Below are 25,711 nucleotides of genomic sequence, written 5' to 3'. Positions count from 1 at the left end.
TGCACCTGAAACAATTTTTATTTCTATGACTGTTACCAAGAGATCAGTCTAAAAATATGTTTTTAAGCAGTTATCCGAATCAGAACCTTCGGTGGGTGTTAGGTACACTGTGGTAAGCAAAATGTCATCTCTGTGCTTTTTAGAAATTATTGGAGCTAGTTAGTTATAGGAGAGCAAAGCAGATGCAGAAATTAATCATAAGAGTAAGTAATTTTGGTACAAGCTTGAATGACACCTCTTTCTACCCACTGGTCTTATGCCATCCCACCTCTTTTGTCTACATAGGTATAATCAAAGAAATGCTCATTTTTATAACACCTTTGAGTATTGTAATACCCAGCCATTAGTTTAAAAAATGTTAAGTATCCAAAAAAAGTTAGGAAAGGACAGTGAGTGAGAGGAAAGTTAGATATTAAGTTGTTATATATTACAGGCACAACTACACATAGAAAAACTGCACAGAAAAAAAGCCCACTGAAAGATATCAATATGCAGTAGTGCCAAACATACAACATTGTTTAATTAGGGATGATGGTATAAAAAGATGGTTACTTTAGGGAGTGAAGAAATTTATGTCACAGCCAGTAACTGACAATCAAGCTGTCTTTGCAAAATAGTATTTAGTCAATCAATTATCATCTCATCTGAATAACTTTTATTTATTCACAAATTTTTAGAAATATCATTATCAAGAACTTACCACATGAGTAGTTTTTAATGTACTGCCATCAAATCTGCATAAACTGGAGCTCTCTTCAAAGAAAATATCACATTCTTCTAACTCTTGAGCATTACAAGGAGGTTTACCTTTATCTGGATTTGGATTCTTAGACCATAAAAGAAAATAAATAACAACAAGAGAATGAATTTCTTCATACTCAACGATGTTAAGATTACAGCAATAATTAAACATTAAATTTCAGACTCATGACCAATAAAAACTTAAAAACAGACACAAAAAAGATAGAATGATGGAATCAGCAGAAAAAGATATGAAAACAGCTATTATAAACTTGTTCTATATACTCAGAGATGTAAAGAAAAACAAACACATTGAGAAATATGGAAGATATAAAAAAGAATTAAACTGAAATTCTAGATATGAAAATACAATATCTGAAATGGAAAACACAATATTAGATGGGATTGACAGCTGATTAGACATTGCAGAAGAAAAGACAACCAGTGAGTTGGAGTCTATCTAAAATGTAACAGTCTATCTAAAATAGTAACAGAGTCTATCTAAAAATGAAGCACAGAGAAGACAAAAAATAAAAACACACACAAAAGATGAGAACCCTAGTGACCTGTGGAACAATATCAAATGGTCTAACATATGAGTATTTGGAAGAATGTAAGAAGAATGGAAAAAATTTTGAAGAAATAATGGCAATTTTTTTTCACATTTGATGAAAACTATAATCCTACAGATTAAAGAAGGTCAAAGAACCCCAAGCATAGCAAACATTAAGAAAAAAAAAAAAAACACAGCAAGTCACATTACAATGAAATTGCTGAAAATGAGAAAAATGAAATTATTCTCTAAGTAATAAAGAGAAAATCTTAAAAGTGGTTACAGGAGGGAAAAATCACATTACTGACAGAGGAACAAAATTACAAATGACAGCTGACTTCTCATCAGAAACTACACAAGCCAGAAAACAATGGAGTATATTTGAAGTTCTGAAAGGGAAAAAAACCCTGTCAGCACTGACTTACACCCTTAACAAAAATAGCTTTAAAAGAAGGAAGACATGTATTTTTGCAGACAAGGAAGACATGTATTTCTGCAGACAAACAAAAGCTGAAAGAATTTATCCAGCAGAACTACATTGCAAGAAATGGCAAAAGAAGTTCTTCAGCCAGGAAAAAAATGACACCAGATGGCAATCTGAATCAACACAAAGAAATGTAAAAAAGAGGAAATGACAAATATTTGGATCAATATAAGGCTTTTTCACCCTGCATTTTTAATCTCTTTAAAAGAAAACTGACTAAAGTTAAAATGATAACATATCATGAAGTTTATAACATAGAAATAAAATGACAAAAATAACATAAAGGATGGAATGGAAATATACTGTAAAGTTCTTAAGTTATGAGTTAAGTGATATATTTTGAGGACAGATGGTGATAAGGTGAAGATGTATACTATAAACTCTAGAACCACTAAACACACACACAAATATCTACCCAAACAAAAACACAGAGGTATAGTTAAAAATATGCCAAAAGTAGAGATAAATGGAATCGTTAAAGTAATTTTAATATGTTCACTGTTTGAATGTAAAAATCACTGTTTGGTCTTATATCCCTCAAAGAGTAGAAAAGGATCACTTAAATGATAAATTATACATTCACATGCATATAACAGAAATACAATTCTATAACAACTGATAAAATGTCCACACAACTAGTTTGCCAAAATGCAGTCATGTTACTGAGAACCTAATGAAAGGACCAGAGAGTCTGTGAAACTAAATGTCCGGAAGTTACAGACATTATCAAATCTGTCCATTTTCCAGCTGGGATATGGAGCCAGCTAGCTGTGGTTGTCTTCTCCTTTCTAAGTATCAATGAAACAATTCTGGTTGCAGCGGCTGGCTGAGAAGGTAATTCCAGCAATTACTAGCTAGGGCCATTTTGTCACAGTATCTCAAGAAGATATATACATCCAGCAGAAAAGAAAGCACCCTCCCCACTCCTCCCTCCCTTCTCCAATTATCCATATGTTAGAGATGGGAGGGCAAAAATTAAAAGCTAAGGACTATCAAAGCAGCCAGTACTTAACAGGACAAGATTACAGAGAAAAAGGAATAGCAAGGAGAACCCAAGACTATGCTGCTTTCCTAGAGTTATCTGCTATTTCAAGCTGAGCTGAAAAAGACGAGTGGGAAGCAGAGGATAAGGGGCTAAAAAGCTGAGTTTTGATAATTATCAAAGTGCTTGGGAGACAAAAACTAGAGATCAAGGCCCACACAGGAGGAGAAACCCTGGTAAACATTCCAGACTTTCAGTTGAGATTCATGAAAAGTTCCGCCCTAGGAGTAAGAACAAACAAAGAATAAACCAGCCATGCAAAAAACTGAAATCCAGCATCAAATCAAATCAATCAGTAACGGGATTAAGAAAACAGGCAGAAAATTTTGGGGATGCAGCTAATGTAGTATTTAGAAGGAAGTGTATAGCATTACATGCTTTCATTAGAAAAGGAGAAAGGTCAAAAATCAATCATCTAAGCTTTCACCTTCAAAAAAGACCAAAATAAATCTAAAGCAAGCAAAAGAGAGAAATAAATGTAATAATAGAAATGAATGAAATTGGAAACTGAAAAAAAAGGAAAAATAAAGTCAATAGAAACAGATGCCCCAAATAATCCTGTAACTATTAAAGAAATTAAATTCATGGTTTAAAACCTTCAAAAAAGAAAACTCCAGTCCAGATAGTTTCACTGGCAACGTCTATCAAACATTAAAGAAGATATAATGCCAAGTCTACACAATCTCTTCCAGAAATAGAAGATAGCAACACTTCCCTACTCATTTTATGAACTCAGCATTACCCAGATACCAAAAGTAGATAAAGACAGTAAAAAGACAAAACAAAACAAAAACTATAGGCCCCAATATTGCTCACAAACATAAACGTAAAACTCTTCAATAACATATTAGTAAACCAAACCAGTGATATGTAAAAAAGAATAATACATCATGACCATCATGATAAATACTCTTAGCATACTAGGAATAGAAGGAAATTTCCTCAAAGTGATAAAAAGAATCCATCATACTTAATAGTGAAAATTCAGTCTTTTCCCCAAGATCATGAATAAGGCAAAAATATTTGCTTTCACTATTCACCATTCCTATTTTACAGTGGATTAGAGGTTCTAATCAATGCAGTAAGGCAAGAAAAAGTATAAAGATCTGAAAAACACAAAACTGCCTTCAGTTAGAGATGACAAGATTCTGTTTTTTATTTTAAAAGTAACAAACACACTAGTGTTTAGGCATAAATAACTTACTCATATATATGAATATTCATTTGAAATCATCAAGTTTAAAAGACAGTTAGTAGCAATTATCTACAATCTCAAAACAAACCCCCACTACTATCACTATAATTATATCCCCAGAGCCCTATCACAATAAATACTTGCTGAATATTGAATGAACACAGAGCAATGCAGTCTGCATGGCTTATAACAAGAGGGCTATGAAATCGAAGTTCTATAGTCATACATATGAATTCCAGTGATTCTTGAAATTTTCCATTATGCTAGAAAATGTGAAACTTGGTTTCTCCATTTTGGTCATGTTTTCTTTTGTCAGAGACGTCTACTTTCAATATTCTAATCTTTCCTTTCTACCTTAGGATGCAACTAACCCTACAGTATAAATACTTCTTTATATAATCTTCCTCATAGCTATAATTCCAGATGACAATAAATCAGACATTTTAAATTTGCTGATATGTTTTGGTAAAGGAACATAACTGAAGTTCTGGTGTATTGCTGTATTTGTTCAAATTCTTAACATTATCTTAAATGTTATCAGAGTAGGAACATACTCAACAGAAATCTCATAGTTGTATGTTTTATATGTATACACACACACACACACAAACACCCCTTGTGATATTCTAAGAGCACCCAGAAAATTTCAATGACTACACGTAGATTATTAGCAAGGTAGGGGGTAAAATCATAATTTTTGTCCCTGTCAGCTTTGGTCAGTCAATTCTTCTAAAAGAGAATATAGATATACACCAAGATAGAGCTGACACTTGAACAACATGGGTTTGAACTGGAAAGGTCCACTTAAAATACATACTACAGAAATATGTAATACCCAATGGCTGAATCTGAGGATGTGGAGCAGTAGATACAGAGGACCAACTGTAAAGTTACACTTGGATTTCTGAGTGCACGAGGGTTGGTCCCCTAACCACTGCACTGTTCAAGTGTCAACCATATATCTCTTTTTTTCTCTCTCTGTACATATATTGAGAGAGACATATATACATACAACCATACATGCACACCCACCCTATATGTACAACATGCCCACACACATATATATATTCACACAGTGTAAGGAATAAATATTAGAATTTTAAGCCATATTCAAACACTAGTCAGTTAATACCTAATCTGTCTCTTACATTAGCAAAAGCAAAATAATGTTTGAAAAACATGGTATAATCCTCACATAACATACTTCTGGATCCTTGGGAAGTCACACTGCTATTGCAATTGCTTACCAGTTCATCAGAGGTCAAATGCATCAAACGTTCAGCTATTGCAGCACATTGGGCTGAGTCTCTAATAAATTCCCCCTGTTTATCACCGACCACTAGCTCTGGCCATGTCAGTCCTTCATTCTTTTTAATCAAGGAAATCTCCAAGCTAGAAGTTTAAGATGAGAAAAGTAATGTTACATTAAGCAACTATACAAATTATACAACCAATACCAAACAGAAGAATCTTCCACAGAAATTACCCCTCTGATGTCCAGAGGATGTTTTACCAAAAATCATGTTCATTTTCATTCTGCATATGATGGAAAACCTATCGTCCAAGGGTAAACAATATAGATTTAATAGACAAGAAGGTACCACTGGAGTGATTGGAAAGAGTAAGACCACTCAGAAAGTACTGCTGCAGTTCAGGTGTGCTGTGTGTTACCAATCTTCAGTAATAGAAAAATGCAAGAATCTATGAGCTATTTCACTGGGGAATGGGGGTGGGGGTGGGCACATAAAGTTAACTGGAAAGGGCCTATAACTAAAGGTACCTCTTTGTGTGTGGAGCCAACAATTACCTTCATTATCACAAACTAGTAGCCATAATATATTATTAACCTAAATATCAGGAAGGTTAGTTAAATCAATAAAAAAGGACCCATCGGGGAACACTAAGATTAAGGACTGATGCAGCAGAAAAGGGAGAGAGAGCTGAGTCAGGGCAGACTGTGGACATGGGATAGGGAGTTGCCCATGTGCCTCTTGAATAGGAAAGGAAATCCAGGTAAGCTGGCTGTTGCTATAATACAGAGAAAAGTGGAGTTGGTGGTAGCTGTTTCACAGCAAAGCAACCTTTTCCATGTGCCATCTCTGGAACACGTGGGCCATACTAACCCATGCCCTGGAACACAACTGCAAGGAAACAATTGCAACAACACGATAGTAACTATTATTGTAATTATCAAATAGAACATGCAAACTTATCAGATATTCTTTTTCAAGGCTATTATCACTACCTCATGAATTAATTACAGTACTTTAAAATTTTCTAAAACTTCCTGTATTTTAAGAGACTATACAAAATAATATCTCTCTTATGTAATGAGTTCCTATCATTAGCATTAAAAACTACCACCATGGTCAATAATGCCCAGATTTAGTTACATTTTCTAAGGAGAAAGCTAATCTTGAATGATGATGAAGATAATAATGATGATAATAAAAATAATGACAACAGCTTATACTTACCTAATGCTTACCGTAAACTAGGTGCTATCTTAAGCACTTTACATGTTTTAACTCATTTATTGCTCATCACAAACAAATTAAGTACTATTATCATCTCCATTTTACAAGTAAGAAGAGAAAGCACTGAGAGGTTAAGTAACTTGCCAAGGTCACAAGCTAGTAAAGCAGTCTGGCTCCAAGTCCATGTTCTTCACTACTGCACTATTCTGCCTCTCTGAAAAAATATATGTAAATAACTATTAAAGAACTTGTACCTAGTGACCAGAATGCATAAATACTGTTCTTAGTTGCTACCTAAAGAAGTTAGAGTTCATACAGTTTTAGTTATAAAGAATTTATGAACCATCATTAAATTGGCATATCTAGTCAATGTTACCCTTTTAGCACAAATGCATTTCTACATTTTAAAACTAGAATCACATCCTACCATCCAAGCAATAAGGAACACATAGCCCCATACATAATGAACTACAGATTAGTTAACAAATCCTTCCAAAACTAAAAGGAACATTAACTACTGAAAATGAGATGAATAATATAATCAAGTACAAAAAAAATCATGTGTTTTTAAACAAATGATACCACCTACACAGCACTGTAATTATCTTTTGTAACATAAAATAGTAATCAAGCACCTCAAATTTAATGAAAAAAGACTGGTCTATATTCATGTGTTAAATGCTGAAACTATTTGCATAAGGTCCAGCTCTTCTCCTAAACCTTGGCTGGGTTACTGCTTGATGACTTATATTTAGCAGTATGTTCCAGCTGGTTTGCCAATTTAAAAATGCTATCCTCGAGCAGAAGCAAGAAAAACTACAATCCTGCAACCTGTGGACCAAAAACCACAGTTACAGAAAGATAGACAAGATGAAAAGGCAGAGGGCTATGTACCAGATGAAGGAACAAGAAAAAACCCCAGAAAAACAACTAAATGAAGTGGAGATAGGCAACCTTCTAGAAAAAGAATTCAGAATAATGATAGTGAAGATGATCCAGGACCTCGGAATAAGAATGGAGGCAAAGATTGAGAAGATGAAAGAAATGATTAACAAAGACCTAGAAGAATTAAAGAACAAACAAACAGAGATGACCAATACAATAACTGAAATGAAAACTACACTAGAAGGAATCAATAGCAGAATAACTGAGGCAGAAGAACGGATAAGTGACCTGGAAGACAGAATGGTGGAATTCACTGCTGCGGAACAGAATAAAGAATGAAAAGAAATGAAGACAGCTTAAGAGACCTCTGGGACAACATTAAACGCAACAACATTCGCATTATAGGGGTCCCAGAAGGAGAAGAGAGAGAGAAAGGACCAGAGAAAATATTTGAAGAGATTATAGTCGAAAACTTCCTTAACATGGGAAAGGAAATAGCCACCCAAGTCCAGGAAGCGCAGAGAGCCCCATACAGGATAAACCCAAGGAGAAACACGCCGAGACACATAGTAATCAAAGTGGCAAAAATTAAAGACAAAGAAAAATTACTGAAAGCAGCAAGGGAAAAATGACAAATAACATACAAGGGAACTCCCATAAGGTTAACAGCTGATTTCTCAGCAGAAACTCTACAAGCCAGAGGGGAGTGGCATGATATACTTAAAGTGATGAAAGGGAACAACCTACAACCAAGATTACTCTACCCAGCAAGGATCTCATTTAGATTTGATGGAGAAATCAAAAGCTTTACAGACAAGCAAAAGCTACGAGAATTCAGCACCACAAAACCAGCTCTACAACAAATGCTAAAGGAACTTCTCTAAGTGGGAAACACAAGAGAAGAAAAGGACCTACAAAACCAAACCCAAAACAATTAAGAAAATGGTCATAGGAACATACATATCGATAATTACCTTAAACGTGAATGGATTAAATGCCCCAACCAAAAGACATAGACTGGCTGAATGGATACAAAAACAAGACCCATATATATGCTGTCTACAAGAGACCCACTTTAGACCTAGGGACACATACAGACTGAAAGTGAGGGGATGGAAAAAGATATTCCATGCAAATGGAAATCAAAAGAAAGCTGGAGTAGCTATACTCATATCAGATAAAATGACTTTAAAATAAAGAATGTTACAAGAGACAAGGAAGGACACTACATAATGATCAAGGGATCAATCCAAGAAGAAGATATAACAATTATAAATATATATGCACCCAACATAGGAGCACCTCAATACATAAGGCAACTGCTAACAGCTATAAAAGAGGAAATCGACAGTAACACAATAATAGTGGGGGACTTTAACACCTCACTTACACCAATGGACAGATCATCCAAAATGAAAATGAATAAGGAAACAGAAGCTTTAAATGACACAACAGACCAGTTAGATTTAATTGATATATATAGGACATTCCATCCAAAAACAGCAGATTACACGTTCTTCTCAAGTGCGCACGGAACATTCTCCAGGATAGATCACATCTTGGGTCACAAATCAAGCCTCAGTAAATTTAAGAAAATTGAAATCATATCAAGCATCTTTTCTGACCACAACGCTATGAGATTAGAAATGAATTACAGGGAAAACAACGTAAAAAAGACAAACACATGGAGGCTAAACAATACGTTACTAAATAACCAAGAGATCACTGAAGAAATCAGAGAGGATATCAAAAAATACCTAGAGACAAATGACAATGAAAACACGACGACCCAAAACCTATGGGATGCAGCAAAAGCAGTTCTAAGAGGGAAGTTTATAGCTATACAAGCCTATCTCAAGAAACAAGAAAAATCTCAAGTAAACAATCTAACCTTACACCTAAAGAAACTAGAGAAAGAAGAACAAACAAAAACCAAAGTTAGCAGAAGGAAAGAAATCATAAAGATCAGAGCAGAAATAAATGAAATAGAAACAAAGAAAACAATAGCAAAGATCAATAAAACTAAAAGCTGGTTCTTTGAGAAGATAAAGAAAATTGATAAGCCATTAGCCAGACTCATCAAAGAAAAAGAGGGAGAGGACTCAAATCAATAAAATCAGAAATGAAAAAGGAGAAGTTACAACAGACACCGCAGAAATACAAAGCATCCTAAGAGACTACTACAAGCAACTTTATGCCAATAAAATGGACAACCTGGAAGAAATGGACAAATTTTTAGAAAGGTATAACCTTCCAAGACTGAACCAGGAAGAAACAGAAAATATGAACAGACCAATCACAAGTAATGAAATTGAAACTGTGATTAAAAATCTTCCAACAAACAAAAGTCCAGGACCAGATGGCTTCACAGGTGAATTCTATCAAACATTTAGAGAAGAGCTAACACCTATCCTTCTCAAACTCTTCCAAAAAATTGCAGAGGAAGGAACACTCCCAAACTCATTCTATGAGGCCACCATCACCCTGATACCAAAACCAGACAAAGACACTACAAAAAAAGAAAATTACAGACCAATATCACTGATGAATATAGATGCAAAAATCCTCAACAAAATACTAGCAAACAGAATCCAACAACACCTTAAAAGGATCATACACCACGATCAAGTGGGATTTATCCCAGGGATGCAAGGATTCTTCAATATACACAAATCAATCAATGTGATACACCATATTAACAAATTGAAGAATAAAAACCATATGATCATCTCAATAGATGCAGAAAAAGCTTTTGACAAAATTCAACACCCATTTATGATAAAAACTCTCCAGAAAGTGGGCATAGAGGAACCTACCTCAACATAATAAAGGCCATATATGACAAACCCACAGCAAACATCATTCTCAATGGTGAAAAACTGAAAGCATTTCCTCTAAGATCAGGAACGAGACAAGGATGTCCACTCTCACCACTATTATTCAACATAGTTCTGGAAGTCCTAGGCACGGCAATCAGAGAAGAAAAAGAAATAAAAGGAATACAAATTGGAAAAGAAGTAAAACTGTCACTGTTTGCAGATGACATGATACTATACATAGAGAATCCTAAAACTGCCACCAGAAAACTGCTAGAGCTAATTAATGAATATGGTAAAGTTACAGGATACAAAATGAATGCACAGAAATCTCTTGCATTCCTATACACTAATGATGAAAAATCTGAAAGAGAAATTATGGAAACACTCCCATTTACCATTGCAACAAAAAGAATAAAATACCTAGGAATAAACCTACCTAGGGAGACAAAAGACCTGTATGCAGAAAACTATAAGACACTGATGAAAGAAATTAAAGATGATACCAACAGATGGAGAGATATACCATGTTCTTGGATTGGAAGAATCAACATTGTGAAAATGAGTATACTACCCAAAGCAATCTACAGATTCAATGCAATCCCTATCAAATTACCAATGGCATATTTTATGGAGCTAGAACAAATCATCTTAAAATTTGTATGGAGTCACAAAAGACCCCGAATAGCCAAAGCAGTCTTTAGGGAAAAAAATGGAGCTGGAGGAATCAGACTCCCTGACTTCAGACTATACTACAAAGCTACAGTAATCAAGACAATATGGTACTGGCACAAAAACAGAAACATAGATCAATGGAACAGGATAGAAAGCCCAGAGATTAACCCACGCACCTATGGTCAACTAATCTATGACAAAGGAGGTAAAGATATACAATGGAGAAAAGACAGTCTCTTCAATAAGTGGTGCTGGGAAAACTGGACAGCTACATGTAAAAGAATGAAATTAGAATACTCCCTAACACCGTACACAAAAATAAACTCAAAATGGATTAGAGACCTAAATATAAGACTGGACACTATAAAACTCTTAGAGGAAAACATAGGAAGAACACTCTTTGACATAAATCACAGCAAGACCTTTTTTGATCCACCTCCTAGAGTAATGGAAATAGAAACAAAAATAAACAAACGGGACCTAATGAAACTTCAAAGCTTTTACACAGCAAAGGAAACCATAAACAAGACGAAAAGACAACCCTCAGAATGGGAGAAAATATGTGCAAACGAATCAACAGACAAAGGATTAATCTCCAAAATATATAAACAGCTCATTCAGCTCAATATTAAAGAAACAAACACCCCAATCCAAAAATGGGCAGAAGACCTAAATAGACATTTCTCCAAAGAAGACATACAGATGGTCACGAAGCACATGAAAAGATGCTCAACATCACTAATTATTAGAGAAATGCAAATCAAAACTATAATGAGGTATCACCTCACTCCTGTTAGAATGGGCATCATCAGAAAATCTACAAACAACAAATGCTGGAGAGGGTGTGGAGAAAAGGGAACCCTCTTGCACTGTTGGTGGGAATGTAAATTGATACAGCCACTATGGAGAACAATATGGAGGTTCCTTACAAAACTAAAAATAGAATTACCATATGACCCAGCAATCCCACTACTGAGCATATACCCAGAGAAAACCGTAATTCAAAAAGACACATGCACCCGAATGTTCATTGCAGCGCTATTTACAATAGCCAGGTCATGGAAGCAACCTAAATGCCCATCAACAGACGAATGGATAAAGAAGTTGTGGTACATATATACAATGGAATATTACTCAGCCATAAAAAGGAATGAAATTGAGTCATTTGTTGAGAAGTGGATGGATCTAGAGACTGTCATACAGAGTGAAGTAAGTCAGAAAGAGAAAAACAAATATCGTATATTAATGCATGTATGTGGAACCTAGAAAAATGGTACAGATGAGCTGGTTTTCAGGGCAGAAGTTGAGACACAGATGTAGAGAATGGACATATGGACACCAAGGGGGGAAAACTGTGGTGGGGTGGGGATGGTGGTGTGCTGAATTGGGCGATTGGGATTGACATGTATACACTGATGTGTATAAAATTGATGCCTAATAAGAACCTGCAGTATAAAAAACCAAACAAACAAAACTAATACTAAACTTTCATTGGGTTATTTGTATGGAAATATGTTAATATAAATGTTTCAGACATTACATGAAATTTCTAAAAATCTTATATTTGTATTTGTATGGAAATATGTATGGAAATATGTTAATATAAATGTTTCAGACATTACATGAAATTTCTAAAACTCTTATATGTTCTGGTATAATGTTATAAGTAATAATCCTAGTTATTACTTTAAAATGTATATCTCAGAAATAACTAATTTTCTTGTCAACTGCATTATTATGAACTTTCATCAAATCTTTAACTGTGGTCATTTTTAAGTCTTTTCTCATTTACAGACAGTTCTGGGTGTACTCTGATGCTTTTGCAAATATGTTCCTATAAAAGGGTTTCATCTTCAAGAAATTCATGGAAAAGACTCTGACAAGTACAGGTTTCTGGTAACTGACTGTACTGCTGAACTGAATGAATAAGCATTTTCAGAACTCTAATGAAAAACTGATGAACTCAAAAAAGTGCTAACAAAAGATCAAGGTGAAAAAAAAATTTAATTACATGGGACTGAGTGAACTGATGAGGATGAGTATAATTTTTGTGACTTTCTGTCTGAATTAAAAAAAAAAAATCCCACAAGGACTCAGAGGCAAAGAATATACAAATCAATTTTCACTGCAAAGTAAAGGAGCTGTTACAGTGGAGGATTACTGGACTGAATGTCAATATTATGACATAGTATGAGTGTGTTTCAGGTTTGGTAATTGCAATCATTGTTGCTTTTGTTGTGGTCATCCATGTACAATGCTTCGTGTCAGTCTATTTATCTCTTGTAAAAATAAAATACAGTGTGTGTGTGTGGAAAAAAAAAATGCTATCCTCATCTCTCACACACACTAGTAAGATATATTTAAATAGAATATAGGGAAATATAAAATATTTTTGAAAGAACCTTTCAGATATTGAGTTTTTAAAATAATACATTAAAAAGTATAACGAAGTCACCAAATTTCTCCATTAATAAAATGATTTCAGGGTATCTGCTTAATTTAAAAACAATTTTGAACTCGATATATATTTCTTAGACTCGCAGAATTCAGAGTCACATCAAGACTCACATGGATGGGTAAAATACCACTAACCAAGAATTATATTTAATAAAAATATCTAATTTTAACCCATTTCTGACAAAATTTGACCAATTTAAAAATTAAGTGCCTAATACCATTCATTAACCATCACTGAATTCAATAATTACTAAGACTTGATCTAAAATGAAAGAGACTAATTTTATTAATCCAAATGATTAGGGAATGAAGTATCTGGAACAACAGATTTACAAAGAGGAATGGTAGTTGGGACAGAGGATTATAGTCTTATAAGGCACAACCTTTGTTTACCTTTTATTTACATATTCTTTTTACTGAGGTGTAATTTACAGATGAAAGTCATACATTTTAAGTGTAGAATTCATTGTTTGACAAATGCATACACCCGTATAACCCAATAAGGATACTGAAACATCCAGGAAGTTCCCTTGTGCATTTTTCCAGTCAATCCTCCTGCACCCTAGAGGTAACCACGGTTCTGATTTGTATCACCATAGATTAGTTCTGCCAGTTCTAGAACTTCACTTATGTGAAATTGCACAGGGCATACTTTTTGTCTCTGGCTTCTTTCAGTCCACGTAACGTTTTTGAGGTTCATTCATGTTATGTCTATCAGTAGTTCACTGCTTTTTATTGCAGAGTAGCATTCCACTAATTGGCAAATTAAAGTTAATAGAAAAAAATTATTTCTATTAAAAAGTTTAAAAAGCACAAATTTAAATAAATGACCACTTTCATCTATTTATTATTATTATTATTGTTTCTGTTATTATTATTATTATTGTATCCAGAGCTGGTAATGAAAAGCACTGCAGTATAATGTAAACAATAACTATAATAGTATCTTTAATCTTAACTACAGTAATTCCATTTTTAATCTATCTTAAGAAAAATAATCAGCAATACTGATGGACCTATTGTAGTATTCCCCTATGATGTAACCACTGCAGAAAGTATAAAAAGAAAAGAAGAAAAAAGTGAAATAATAAAAAATAAAATTTTAAATACAAATAAAACTATAAAAATACCTATTATTCTCTTTAATTATCCATGTACTGCTTTCATGATCAATAGATGAATAGAGATTTCCTTCCAAAAACCTCTGACCCTTCAGCACAACGTTGACATGATCAGGCAAAAACTGTATTTGAATGTCTTCCTTAGTACAGTCTTCTGGAAGCGATACTGTTACTGTCAAATCATCTTCAGTTTGTTGCCAGTAATACAGAGGTTCTTTTAGGAAAAGAAAAATGCATTATGTAATTAAGAAATCTGAGACTAGATCATACAAAAGAACACCTATCTTAGCATATTTTCTAGTGATCGTCTCACAAAAAAATAATTATAAACAAACACACAGAGATCACCATGGGGAATTTTCACTCAAAGAGTTGTAGCAATTTACTTGACATTTTCCTGTTCCAGGATTACCTCATGCTCCAAGAGATACACATTCATAAAGTACAAATCATAGCAACTCTTTCATCCCCATTCCTTCTCTCCCTGCCTCTCAGTATCCCTACGTCTCCCTCTTCCTCTTATACACGCACACGCACACACGCGCACACACACACACACACACACACACACACACACACACAGTGGATTCCGAGTTCAAAAGAATACCAAATATGTCATAAACTCCTGTCTGAAACTTTCACCACAGCCTTGATTTGCCAATGCTGGGGCAATACAGTAACTCTGTGATACAGGAGACTACTGTTACTTGGTGGGATACATGTCCACACAAAAATAAAAGATATTTTCCTTATAAAGGTACTGGCTATTCTATCTCATTCACAACATGAAAGCAATTTCATAGCAAATTCAAGGGCTGTCAGTATATTTTGTCTAAGTTCCCAATAAAAGAATCCTCCCTTCATCACCTTCTCTATCTCCTCAGCTTGTCTCCTAAAAAGCTATCTACTAAAGAAACACTTTTGGACCCATCATACCATCACCACGGAAGTAGGAAAATAGGGCTTAAATGCAAAATGAATAAATATTTGCTTAATGGCATCCATAAACATTAATCTGTCTATCCACTCATCAGAAAGGAATATAACAGAGCTGTTAGGAACTAGTGCTCCAGAGTTGGCTAGTCCACGGTCTGACTCCTGGTTCAACCATTTAATAATTCTGATACACAACTATACCTCTAATCCTCATTTTCCTAATCTGTAAAATAGTGTAACAGAATATTACACTCCTCTTAGGACTGACTGGTGACATTTAAATGAGTTAATGCATGTAAAACATTTAATATCAATTCCGTTGGCTAAATATATTATAAACTCTCACTAAATGTGGGTTATTATTCTTTTATTTTCGTGTGGTTTTATGTTAAAACTTGGGGGGGTACTTGATATGCTGAAAGATATAGCATAAGCATGGTGTGTCTCCTGGAAGGGTAACTTTTATCTGATATTAAAATTTTTCTTTTAACAAATATGATAATATAGAAATAAATATAAAACATGCGGGCTTCCCTGGTGGCGCAGCAGTTAAGAATCCGCCTGCCAATGCAGGGGACACAAGTTTGAGCCCTGGTCCGGGAGGATCCCACATGCCGCAGAGCAGCTGGGCCCGTGAGCCACAACTGCTGAGCCTGCACTCTGGAGCCTGCGAGCCACAACTGCTGAAGCTCACGCGCCTGGAGCCCGTGCTCCGCAACGGGAGAAGCCACCGCAATGAGAAGCCCGCACACCGCAAAGAGGAGTGGCCCCTGCTCGCCACAACTAGAGAAAAGCCCACGCTCAGCAACAGAAGACCCAACGCAGCCAAAAATAAAATAAATTAAAATTTAAAAAAAAAAGCATGAATTTTTAGGATAAAATTGTTACTTCGGGGTAATATCTAACTTGCATCACATTCCTTTAAGTCTCAGATCCTCTATCTTTTGCCTTTAGAAGTACTTTTAATAAAAACTTACTGAAAAAGCTTGAAATATAGCTTAAAAGACATACTATAAGCTCTCTAAGGTAAGAAATGTTTTACTCATCCCTCGTCTCCCACAAACATTAACAAGGCAGTTTATACATAATAATCATGCAATATATAATTTCTGCCAGATATGGGGATGGGAGGAACCTGCAAAATCACATGAGGTTTTAGTATAAATTAAGGCCATGGACATAGACTAAAGAGAAAGCCAGAATTTTCTTACTCCCCTCTCCACCAAAACTATACAAACACCTAAATAATTTTTTCCATTGTTGGTTGTTTTGAGTACCTTTCTATACCTCTAGAGATTGTATTAGGTCTTTCAAAGAAAATATCATTATTTATAATATCATGACAATACCAAATAGGTAATAGATAATATCAGTCTTCTTGAAGTTTATAGAAAATGAAACCAGTATACATACTCAAAAGAGTGCTTAAAAGAAAGCATACTAATTAACAAACTATGCATAATTTTTAAAAATTAGAACAATTTTCCTTTCTTATTGTGAAAGTCCAATGATAAAATAAATACAGAAGAAATTTCCCAAGAGAAAGTGGGTACAAGAAAGGGCTATTTATTAGAAAGGAAACAGAAAAATGGAAGGGACTTGTGGATTACACTAAAAGGGAAAAACGAATTCAGGAGGAATTCAAAATATAGTGTGAGATGTCAACAAAAGAAACACTGGACTAGTGGCTAGTGATTTAAACACATGATGTGTCCCAACTAGCCTGCAAATCTGTCTTGGAACCACATGGTCCTAGCTACTAGGCAGACTGGTTCTAAGGATTAAGGCAGTCTTTCATTCTTCCACAACCACTCACCAAAGGAGTTCTAAAGGGCATGTGGTCTAGAGATATGGATAGCTGCTCTGGCTAAGCTTTAGGAGAGTTTAACATTATAATTAAGATAAAATAGTAGAATTTATTCAGAAAGAGATCTTACATAAAAACATCACAAGATGCTAAATAAAACGCTACCAAGCACAACCCTTATAATTGGAGGTGTACATGTTTATAAACCTGGAGAAAATATTTTTCAAACATTTATTACATATTCAAATATTATATAACATATAAATTAAGTATTTGAAAAGTATTTTAAAATACTTTTCAAAGGATTCATTTTTTAAACTATAAAAGTATATAAATATATACTTATAAAAATAGTGAAACTAATTTTTATTTTAAATAATTAAGTTGTTAAAGTAATAAAAAGGGTAGATTCAAAGAGTAATATATATAATTGTTAAATATTGTGAAAATCTCTGTTAAGTAAAATATACTAGTCCCTGGCTATAAATAACAGAAATATAAACAGTAATGATTACAGAAAAATGTTCTCTTGAATACTTTTAAAGAATATGTACTCTTTGTATACAAATATAAATTTCTCCTGAAAGACCTTTTTACTCTTTTCATTCTAAAACATTACCTTCATTCATTCACTCATGCATTCATGAATGAATTCAACACTGAGAAAACTTAGTCAGTGATTCTACCCCCAAGGAACCTTCTTTCAGTTTAGTATGAAAGATAAGAACATGTAATTAGGACACCTATAATGAACAGAGGTTAGCTTATCTTTAAAAATTATTATTGACAATACTAACATGCTGGATTTTCAAACACCAACAACAAGTAGACATTAGTATTTGTTTATTCATTCAATAAGTATTTATTAAATATCTAATCAGGTAAGATAATATATAGGTTTTAAAAACATTTTTGGTTAATTACAAAAGTATTAAATTGAACAGTTCACACTACTTAGGTGGTATATTTTATAAAAGACCATTCTGGGAAATATAAAGGAAAATAAAGAAAAATTAAGCACCTATCTTGACCTGGTAAAACTCATAACCTAGCTGGGAGGACAAATCAGATATATTTTACACAGGAGCTCTATGGATATTCGAAGTAAAATTACCTTTGATTTTCTCTGACATGTCTTCATCCTTACTTTCTTCAAGATTTTGACCAACTTGAACAAATGTAAAGGACTTGTAAGAGACAATCATTAGACCATTCCCATCAGGCTCAATAGCGGCATAGTGGGGCACTGACTTTCCATGGAGAATATTACGCTTAGTAATTTCATATTTTCTTTTATCTGTAAGAAAATAAAGCATTTTAGAACAAAAAAATTACAAATAAAAAACTATATAATAAAAATATTTGAATATATTTGTATATTAATTCTAATTTAAACTAAATATTTTAAATGTACTATTAAAAAGTACGCTATTAGGTACATTTTTTAAAAAGGATAAAAAAAATTTACAACCTAATATTCTGTAAATAAATCCCTATTTTAAAATACTGGGTTTGCACCTCCTAGAGAAATGGAAATAAAAACAAAAATAAACAAATGGGACCTAATGAAACTTAAAAGCTTTTGCACAGCAAAGGAAACCATAAACAAGACGAAAAGACAACCCTCAGAATGGGAGAAAATATTTGCTAATGAAGCAACTGACAAAGGATTAATCTCCAAAATTTACCAGCTCATGCAGCTCAATATTAAAAAAAACAAACAACCCAATCCAAAAATGGGTAGAAGACCTAAATAGACATTTCTCCAAAGAAGATATACAGATTGCCAACAAACACATGAAAGGATGTTCAACATCACTAATCATTAGAGAAATGCAAATCAAAACTACAATGAGGTATCACTTCACAACAGTCAGAATGGCCATCATCAAAAAATCTACAAACAATAAATGCTGGAGAGGGTGTGGAGAAAAGGGAACCCTCTTGCACTGTTGGTGGGACTATAAATTGATACAGCCACTATGGAGAACAGTATGGAGGTTCCTTAAAAAACTAAAAACAGAACTACCATACGACCCAGCAATCCCACTACTGGGCATATACCCTGAGAAAACCATAATTCAAAAAGAGTCATGTACCACAATGTTCACTGCAGCTCTGTTTACAACAGCCAGGACATGGAAGCAACTTAAGTGTCCACTGACAGATGAATGGATAAAGAAGATGGGGCACATATATACAATGGAATATTACTCTGCCATAAAAAGAAATGAAACTGAGTTATTTGTAGTGATGTGGATGGACCTAAAGTCTGTCATACCGAGTGAAGTAAGTCAGAAAGAGAAAAACAAATACCATATGCTAACACATATATATGGAATCAAAAAAAAATGGTTCTCATGAACCTAGGGGCAGGACAGGAATAAAGATGCAGATGTAGAGACTGGACTTGAGGACATGGGGAGGAGGAAGGGTAAGCTGGGACGAAGTGAGAGAGTGGCATGGACATATATATACTACCAAATGTGAAATAGATAGCTAGTGGGAAGCAGCCGCATAGCACAGGGAGATCAGCTTGGTGCTTTGTGACCACCTAGAGGGGTGGGATAGGGAGGGTGGGAGGGAGATGCAAGAGGGAGGAGATATGGGGATATATGTATATGTATAGCTGATTCACTTTGCTATAAAGCAGAAACTAGCACACCACTGTAAAGCAATTATACTCCAATAAAGATGTTAAAAAAAAAATACTGGGTCTGATGAAATATGTTCTAGATTGTGGTGTCCAATGTGGTAGCCACTAGCCAGAGTAGCTATTTAATTAAAATTAAGTAAAATTTGAAATTCAATTCCTCAGTCACACTAGCCACACTTCAAGTGCTCAAAAGCCACACATGGATAGCTGCTATCACACTGAGTGGCTCACATATAAACACGTCCATTTCGGAAAAATTTCTATTGGAGAGCAGTGCTCTAAATCCTAAAAGTGACTGACTTACCTGAAACATCAACCTCTGAAAAATCTACCCGTTCCTTGACTACAGCCTGTCTACTTTCTCAGCCAGTATATGATAAGTGTCTTCTGAAAAAAGCTACACACTGATGATACCAGAAAAAGTGTGGTGTGGACTATTTTCTTCCCATTCTAGCTACTGATAAGGGGTTTTCTTAAAACGAAATATGTTTATGGTAGAAATGATTTTTTACATATTCAGATATAGATCTATCTGCCTACTATAATCAAATATAAATAATTGTACTTAGAATTTTTAAGATATGAACAATTAACTGTATTCTGAAAGTTTCTGGTAAATTAACTGAATTTATCCTATGAAAATAAGGGTTTTTTGTTTTTGTTTTTGTTTTTTGCTTTAAGAAGTACCCAAACATTTCAGTTGAGTCCGTACCTTTACTTTATTGTTACTGTGGGTAACAAATTTTTATTACAGTGGGTAGTGCTTCACAATGAGTAGTCAAAAATCATAACTCAATGTCATGAGTTACACATAATAACACATATACATACATAATAATACAATCTGTTCTAAAACATCTGTCAGTGTTTTTTCTCTAAATCCTCACCTACATTCACACATTCACTTCATACATATTTAGCAATAGACTTTTCATTTCATGAATGAAATAAAAACTCCTATGTTTCCTGCACAGGTACATGCACAGCAGAGTTCTAGCTGCCTCTAAAGACCCAAACTTAGACACTGTATATTTTATAGGATGGTTATTCCCAACATGTGTGGGATGGAAAACAGTAGGTCTCAAGTGAATTATTCCATGGCTAAATGGGTTGGGAAATGCTGGGTCAAAATTAAATTTTTTCTACTCAAAATTTCTAGAAACTTGAATATGCTTAATGTGAAATGGGGATATCGAATGCCCACATTTTCAAACTTACTTGACCATAAAATATAACTTATCAAATGTTCCACTCAAAAGAGTTTAGAAATATAACACTGCTCTGTAATGTTCAGGGAAAATAAAAAGTAACACAATTATATTAGTAATTCAGGGACAAGAGGAACTGAGATATTAAGAAAAGAAAGTTGTGAGCCAAAGAATGAATTTTATATTTTTAAGTCGTTCACAAAAAATCAAAAGAATATTTAAATACATGTAAAATTATATAAAATTCAAATGTCAGTGTCCATAAACACCAGAATACAGCTGTACTCATTCATTTATGCATTCATCTGTGGCTGCTCTTGCACCACAACATCATAGTTGAGTAGTTATGATATAAGCCAAATGGTTACCATCTAGCCCTTTACAGAAACTTTCCAACACGTAATCTAAAGTTTTCAGTTACTGTGTTCCTCCAGAGATAAAACTACAACACTGGGAAGAAAAAACAAATTACATTAAATATTTCGAAGAACAAATCTTGTGTGTATATGTGTGTGTATGTGTATATATGTGTATATATGTGTGTGTGTGTATATGTATATATATATATACACACATATTAACATATACTTTTGTATATATTAAAAATATACACTTAAATTATTCCAAAAGTATGTAATAGTGTCTCCTTTTACACAAAAAGGCACATCTGACTATGGAAGCACATTACTATTTTTTTATAATCCATACCTAAGGAGAAACTATCTATAAATATTCATTCCACTGGGTGGCAGGTACCAGAATCATAACACAGTGCCTAAGAAAAAGCAAATAGCATTTACAGGAACTGCTTTGCATTTCAAAACCTACTAAATTATGGCAACCACTACAGAGAGATCAGATTTTTGTTATGTTTTACCTTTATTTTTCTTACTAATAGTGACCCACTCCAAGGAAACACAGAAACCACTTCCTTTCATATCCAATTCCTCTCTCTCTATTCGAAGAAGCAGGGTAGCTATCGAATGTTCTTCAGCTTTCAGCAATGAGATACTGTGAATTATGATAAAAGGATTTCCAAGCTCTTCATTAAACATAATCTTCAAAAAAGAAAGAAGATGACACTCACAAAAATGTATTACATGAATGTATACAGCACAGAGGAAATACACAGAATTCTGACAATCCAACAAATAACTCGGATACTATCCATATTTACTACAAGGATACAAAAATGAAAAATGCCCTTAAATAAAGCTTACAAGTTTAAATCATATTGCTTGAAGAAAGAACTTCTGGAAAATATCTAATTGTTTAACAGAGAAAACTGATCAGTACTCTTGGCTTAAAAACAAAGAAAACAACAGGGCATCCAAACAGCATCTAAAGGAGAAAGGGAATTAAAAGCAATCTTCTAGAAAAGAACTGTCAAGTGAAAAGAATGTTCTGTACAGGACATGAGCAAGTCAATATGCATTACTGCATCTCTTCCCGTCTCATCTCTGATTTATTTCTGCTTTCTTCCTCTTAGTTTCTGAATACCGTTCATGTGTGTCTGTGAGTGTGTGTGTGTATGCTTTTTTTCCTTTTGTTTTTGGTTTGGTTTGTTGTTCTTTGTTTTCTGGAAATTTACAAAGGTAAGAGTCAAAGGAATTAGAGAACAAATCACAAAAACTTTCTTACTCTTCAAAAACAAAAGTGCCCACTTACATTTAAAAGGTATAATTCCACCAACTCTATTTAAATACTGAAGTTTCTTTTTAAAAAGCAAATCAAAACATTATGCAAAGACACACAAAATCCTATCAAATTCTTTTTATAAGACAAACACATAATCTAAAAGACTATTATATTTTTATTAAATACCAAATAGAAGAGGTTTTAAGACTAATTTCTAAACAAGCTTTTCAAATAAATGAAAAAATAAATAGTTGAATACTAATCTGAGAGACAAAAATTAGCTTTTTTATTCTTTTTAAACCCATTATCTGGAATCCCCTCATATCAGCTCCTACCTGAAAGCCTTATAAAGAAAAATGTGCTTTACCCCAATGTTCACAGCAGCACTGTTTACAACAGCCAAGACATGGAAGCAATCTAAATGTCTATTGACAGATGAATGGATAAAGAAGATGTGGTATACATACAATGGAATACTACTCAGCCATAAAAAAGAATGAAATAATGCCATCTGCAGCAACATGGATGGACCTAGAGAATATCATACTAAGTGAAGTAAGTCAGACAGAGAAAGACAAATACCATATGATATCACTTATATGTGGAATCTAAAATATGATACAAATGAACTTACTTACAAAACAGAAACAGACTCAGACATAGAAAACAAACTTACGGCTACCAAAGGGGAAGAGGGATAAATCAGGAGTTTGGGATTGCAGATACAAACTACTATATATAAAACAGATAAACAACAAGATCCTACTGTATAGCATAGGGAACATATTCAGTATCTTGTAATAAACTATAATGGAAAAGAATATGAAAAAGAATACATATATGTAAAACTGAATCACTTTGCTGTATACCAGAAACTAACAAAACATTGTAAGTTAACTATACTTCAATAAAAAATAAAAGAAAAAGTGTGCTTTAAATGTCATCATTTTCTCTTTGCGTTTGAGCAACTCTGCCAAAATTATTCGAATAGTAGAGGTCTGAAATCCACTCTAAAGTCTTCCATAAGCAGGGGGGGAAAAAAAAACCAACCTCAAATACCCAAAACAGAGATGACAGACACGGTTTTTTAGTTGGTTGACTGGGTTCTGCTTTTGTTTGGGGGACAAGAAGAAATAAACCGTAGGAAGGAAAAATGGAAAGTTTTGCCAAGCACAAGTAGCCAGTTTACTGTTTCCTTTTCTTTCTCTCTCATGTGAGTGAAAGGGACTGGAATGAGACCAGAGGAGTAGATGTCTGGACTCTTAAAAATTCTTAGGCTGAAGTTTCCAGTCTTCTGAACAAACCTAGCAAATCAACTGTGATATTGTTGATATATAGCACCCCCATCACATTAGAGGCCACACATTTGGAAACAGGCAGTCTTCCTTGCCTTCTTTTATTTCTCTTTCTACATTTGAGTCATCACCACCACGCTTGCTGGGCCCCCTTAGGCCCTACCATGCCCCCATCATGCTCACCTTTAGCCTCCTCTCTTACACCAATTCCCCCAAAGTCTCGAAACTCTACTGAGTTATTTCTCTCAAAGTGACCAATATCCCACAGTATTCCTCCCACCTCAGTAATGCCCAAGTCCCATCCCTTTCCCACTCCCCCCACCTCCCCAGAGAGTGCTGATTTCATTATGAGAGTACAAATACTGAAGAGGATGGAGTAAATTTAAATTTTTAATTCATTTAAAAAATATTATTGAAGGCCTAATATGTACCAAGGAGATATACACAGCAGAAACCAAATGAAATATAAACACATATGAATTTCCTTCTGGTGGAATATGTGGTGTTATTTTTAATCTGAAGGTGAACAAGGTCAGTGTGCTTCTTACTACTGAAAACCAACAGAATCCACACGGCTTGATAACAGATAAATTCTCATTCATCTCTCTCCTGCCCATCATTTTCCAAATTCCTTCCAACTATTTCAGGTAGCTGTGCTATATACCACATCGCCTCAGCAAAAAAAAAAAAAAAAATTTATTACTGGAGGCCAGAACAGAAAATGTCACAACGTTCAATAACTATTTGAAACTGTGACTACAAAGTCCCCCTATAAACAGGCTATTGTTGTTCTGATAATTTACTGTGTTTTTTGTTTAGTTTTTTGAACATACTACAATTTGGTAGTACAGCATTTGGTATAACTTAGTAAGAAAGGTAAACCACTAAGGCCTTCTTGGTTTTTCTCAAATAATTAAAGCCTGGTCTTTGTAGGCATCTGTTGGTCTGATAAAAATATTTTATAAGTTGTAAAATATTAAATTCATATCGCTTTAGCTACCCAGAACGAAAGGCCACCTGCTGAGATTTAGACAGTAGCAATATCACATTATACTTATTAGCACAACTCAGTGTCATACTTTTCTACCTTCAAAAACTGTGGCTCTAGAAAAAATAATTCCATATTTATTACTATTAAAATCCTAACACCTGCCCCTCAGATTTAAGTCTGTTACATTGTTTTTAAAAAACTGAAGTAAAAATGATATCTTGGAGACTGGTACATAACTATAGTTATTTATGCTACAGTATATTTTTCTAAGTCGGGAATACTCTGGTAAAGTTACTATTTGACCAGTTTAAACATACCAGACAGTTAGCAGAGTGGTGCAGCAGTGTGCTGGGCCCTTAAACATACTAGCAAATAAAACAAGAGTAGAGGAGAAAAGACATGACAATGCAATTTTCTGGCCAACTCTTCAAGAAGAAGAAGGTGGCAACATCATTGCTTAGTGTACTTACTGCTTTACACTTATAAAGCACTCAATAGGTATTTGCTGAAAAACAAATGCAATTCTTGACAACTGCACGCACCCCAGATCAAAACAGGAATAGCTAATATATCAGTTTCATAAAAGGTATACATTTTATAATTTAACTTAAAAAGATATCCGAAACATTATATATTATAAAAATCAAGAGGTCACATGTAAACTATCCCTAAAAGTGTTATTTCAAAATCATTAAGATCTAATTTGCATATACTTTCCAGACTTTGCTAAGTCT

The 25,711-nt window shown here is 34.1% G+C and overlaps 1 protein-coding gene across 2 annotated transcripts in view; it reads right to left on the bottom strand.

The window, feature by feature from the left end:
* Nucleotides 1–25,711, bottom strand: part of NUDCD1 (NudC domain containing 1) — a 91,793-nt gene that overhangs the window by 36,443 nt on the left and 29,639 nt on the right. Inside the window, exons 4-8 of one of the 2 annotated variants that reach the window (XM_036830894.1) lie at nucleotides 21,931–22,111; nucleotides 18,304–18,486; nucleotides 14,456–14,660; nucleotides 5,263–5,407; nucleotides 701–826 (exon numbers count right to left, since the gene is read on the bottom strand). In XM_036830894.1, coding sequence (XP_036686789.1) covers nucleotides 701–826; nucleotides 5,263–5,407; nucleotides 14,456–14,660; nucleotides 18,304–18,486; nucleotides 21,931–22,111 — 840 coding nt within the window. The remainder of the gene's footprint in view (nucleotides 1–700; nucleotides 827–5,262; nucleotides 5,408–14,455; nucleotides 14,661–18,303; nucleotides 18,487–21,930; nucleotides 22,112–25,711) is intronic. The other variant, XM_036830895.1, reaches the window with a different exon arrangement.

Source organism: Balaenoptera musculus, chromosome 17 (genome assembly GCF_009873245.2).
Source record: "Balaenoptera musculus isolate JJ_BM4_2016_0621 chromosome 17, mBalMus1.pri.v3, whole genome shotgun sequence".
In the NCBI taxonomy this organism is placed as follows: Eukaryota; Metazoa; Chordata; class Mammalia; order Artiodactyla; family Balaenopteridae; genus Balaenoptera; species Balaenoptera musculus.
This window is presented reverse-complemented; position numbering and strand designations above follow the sequence as displayed.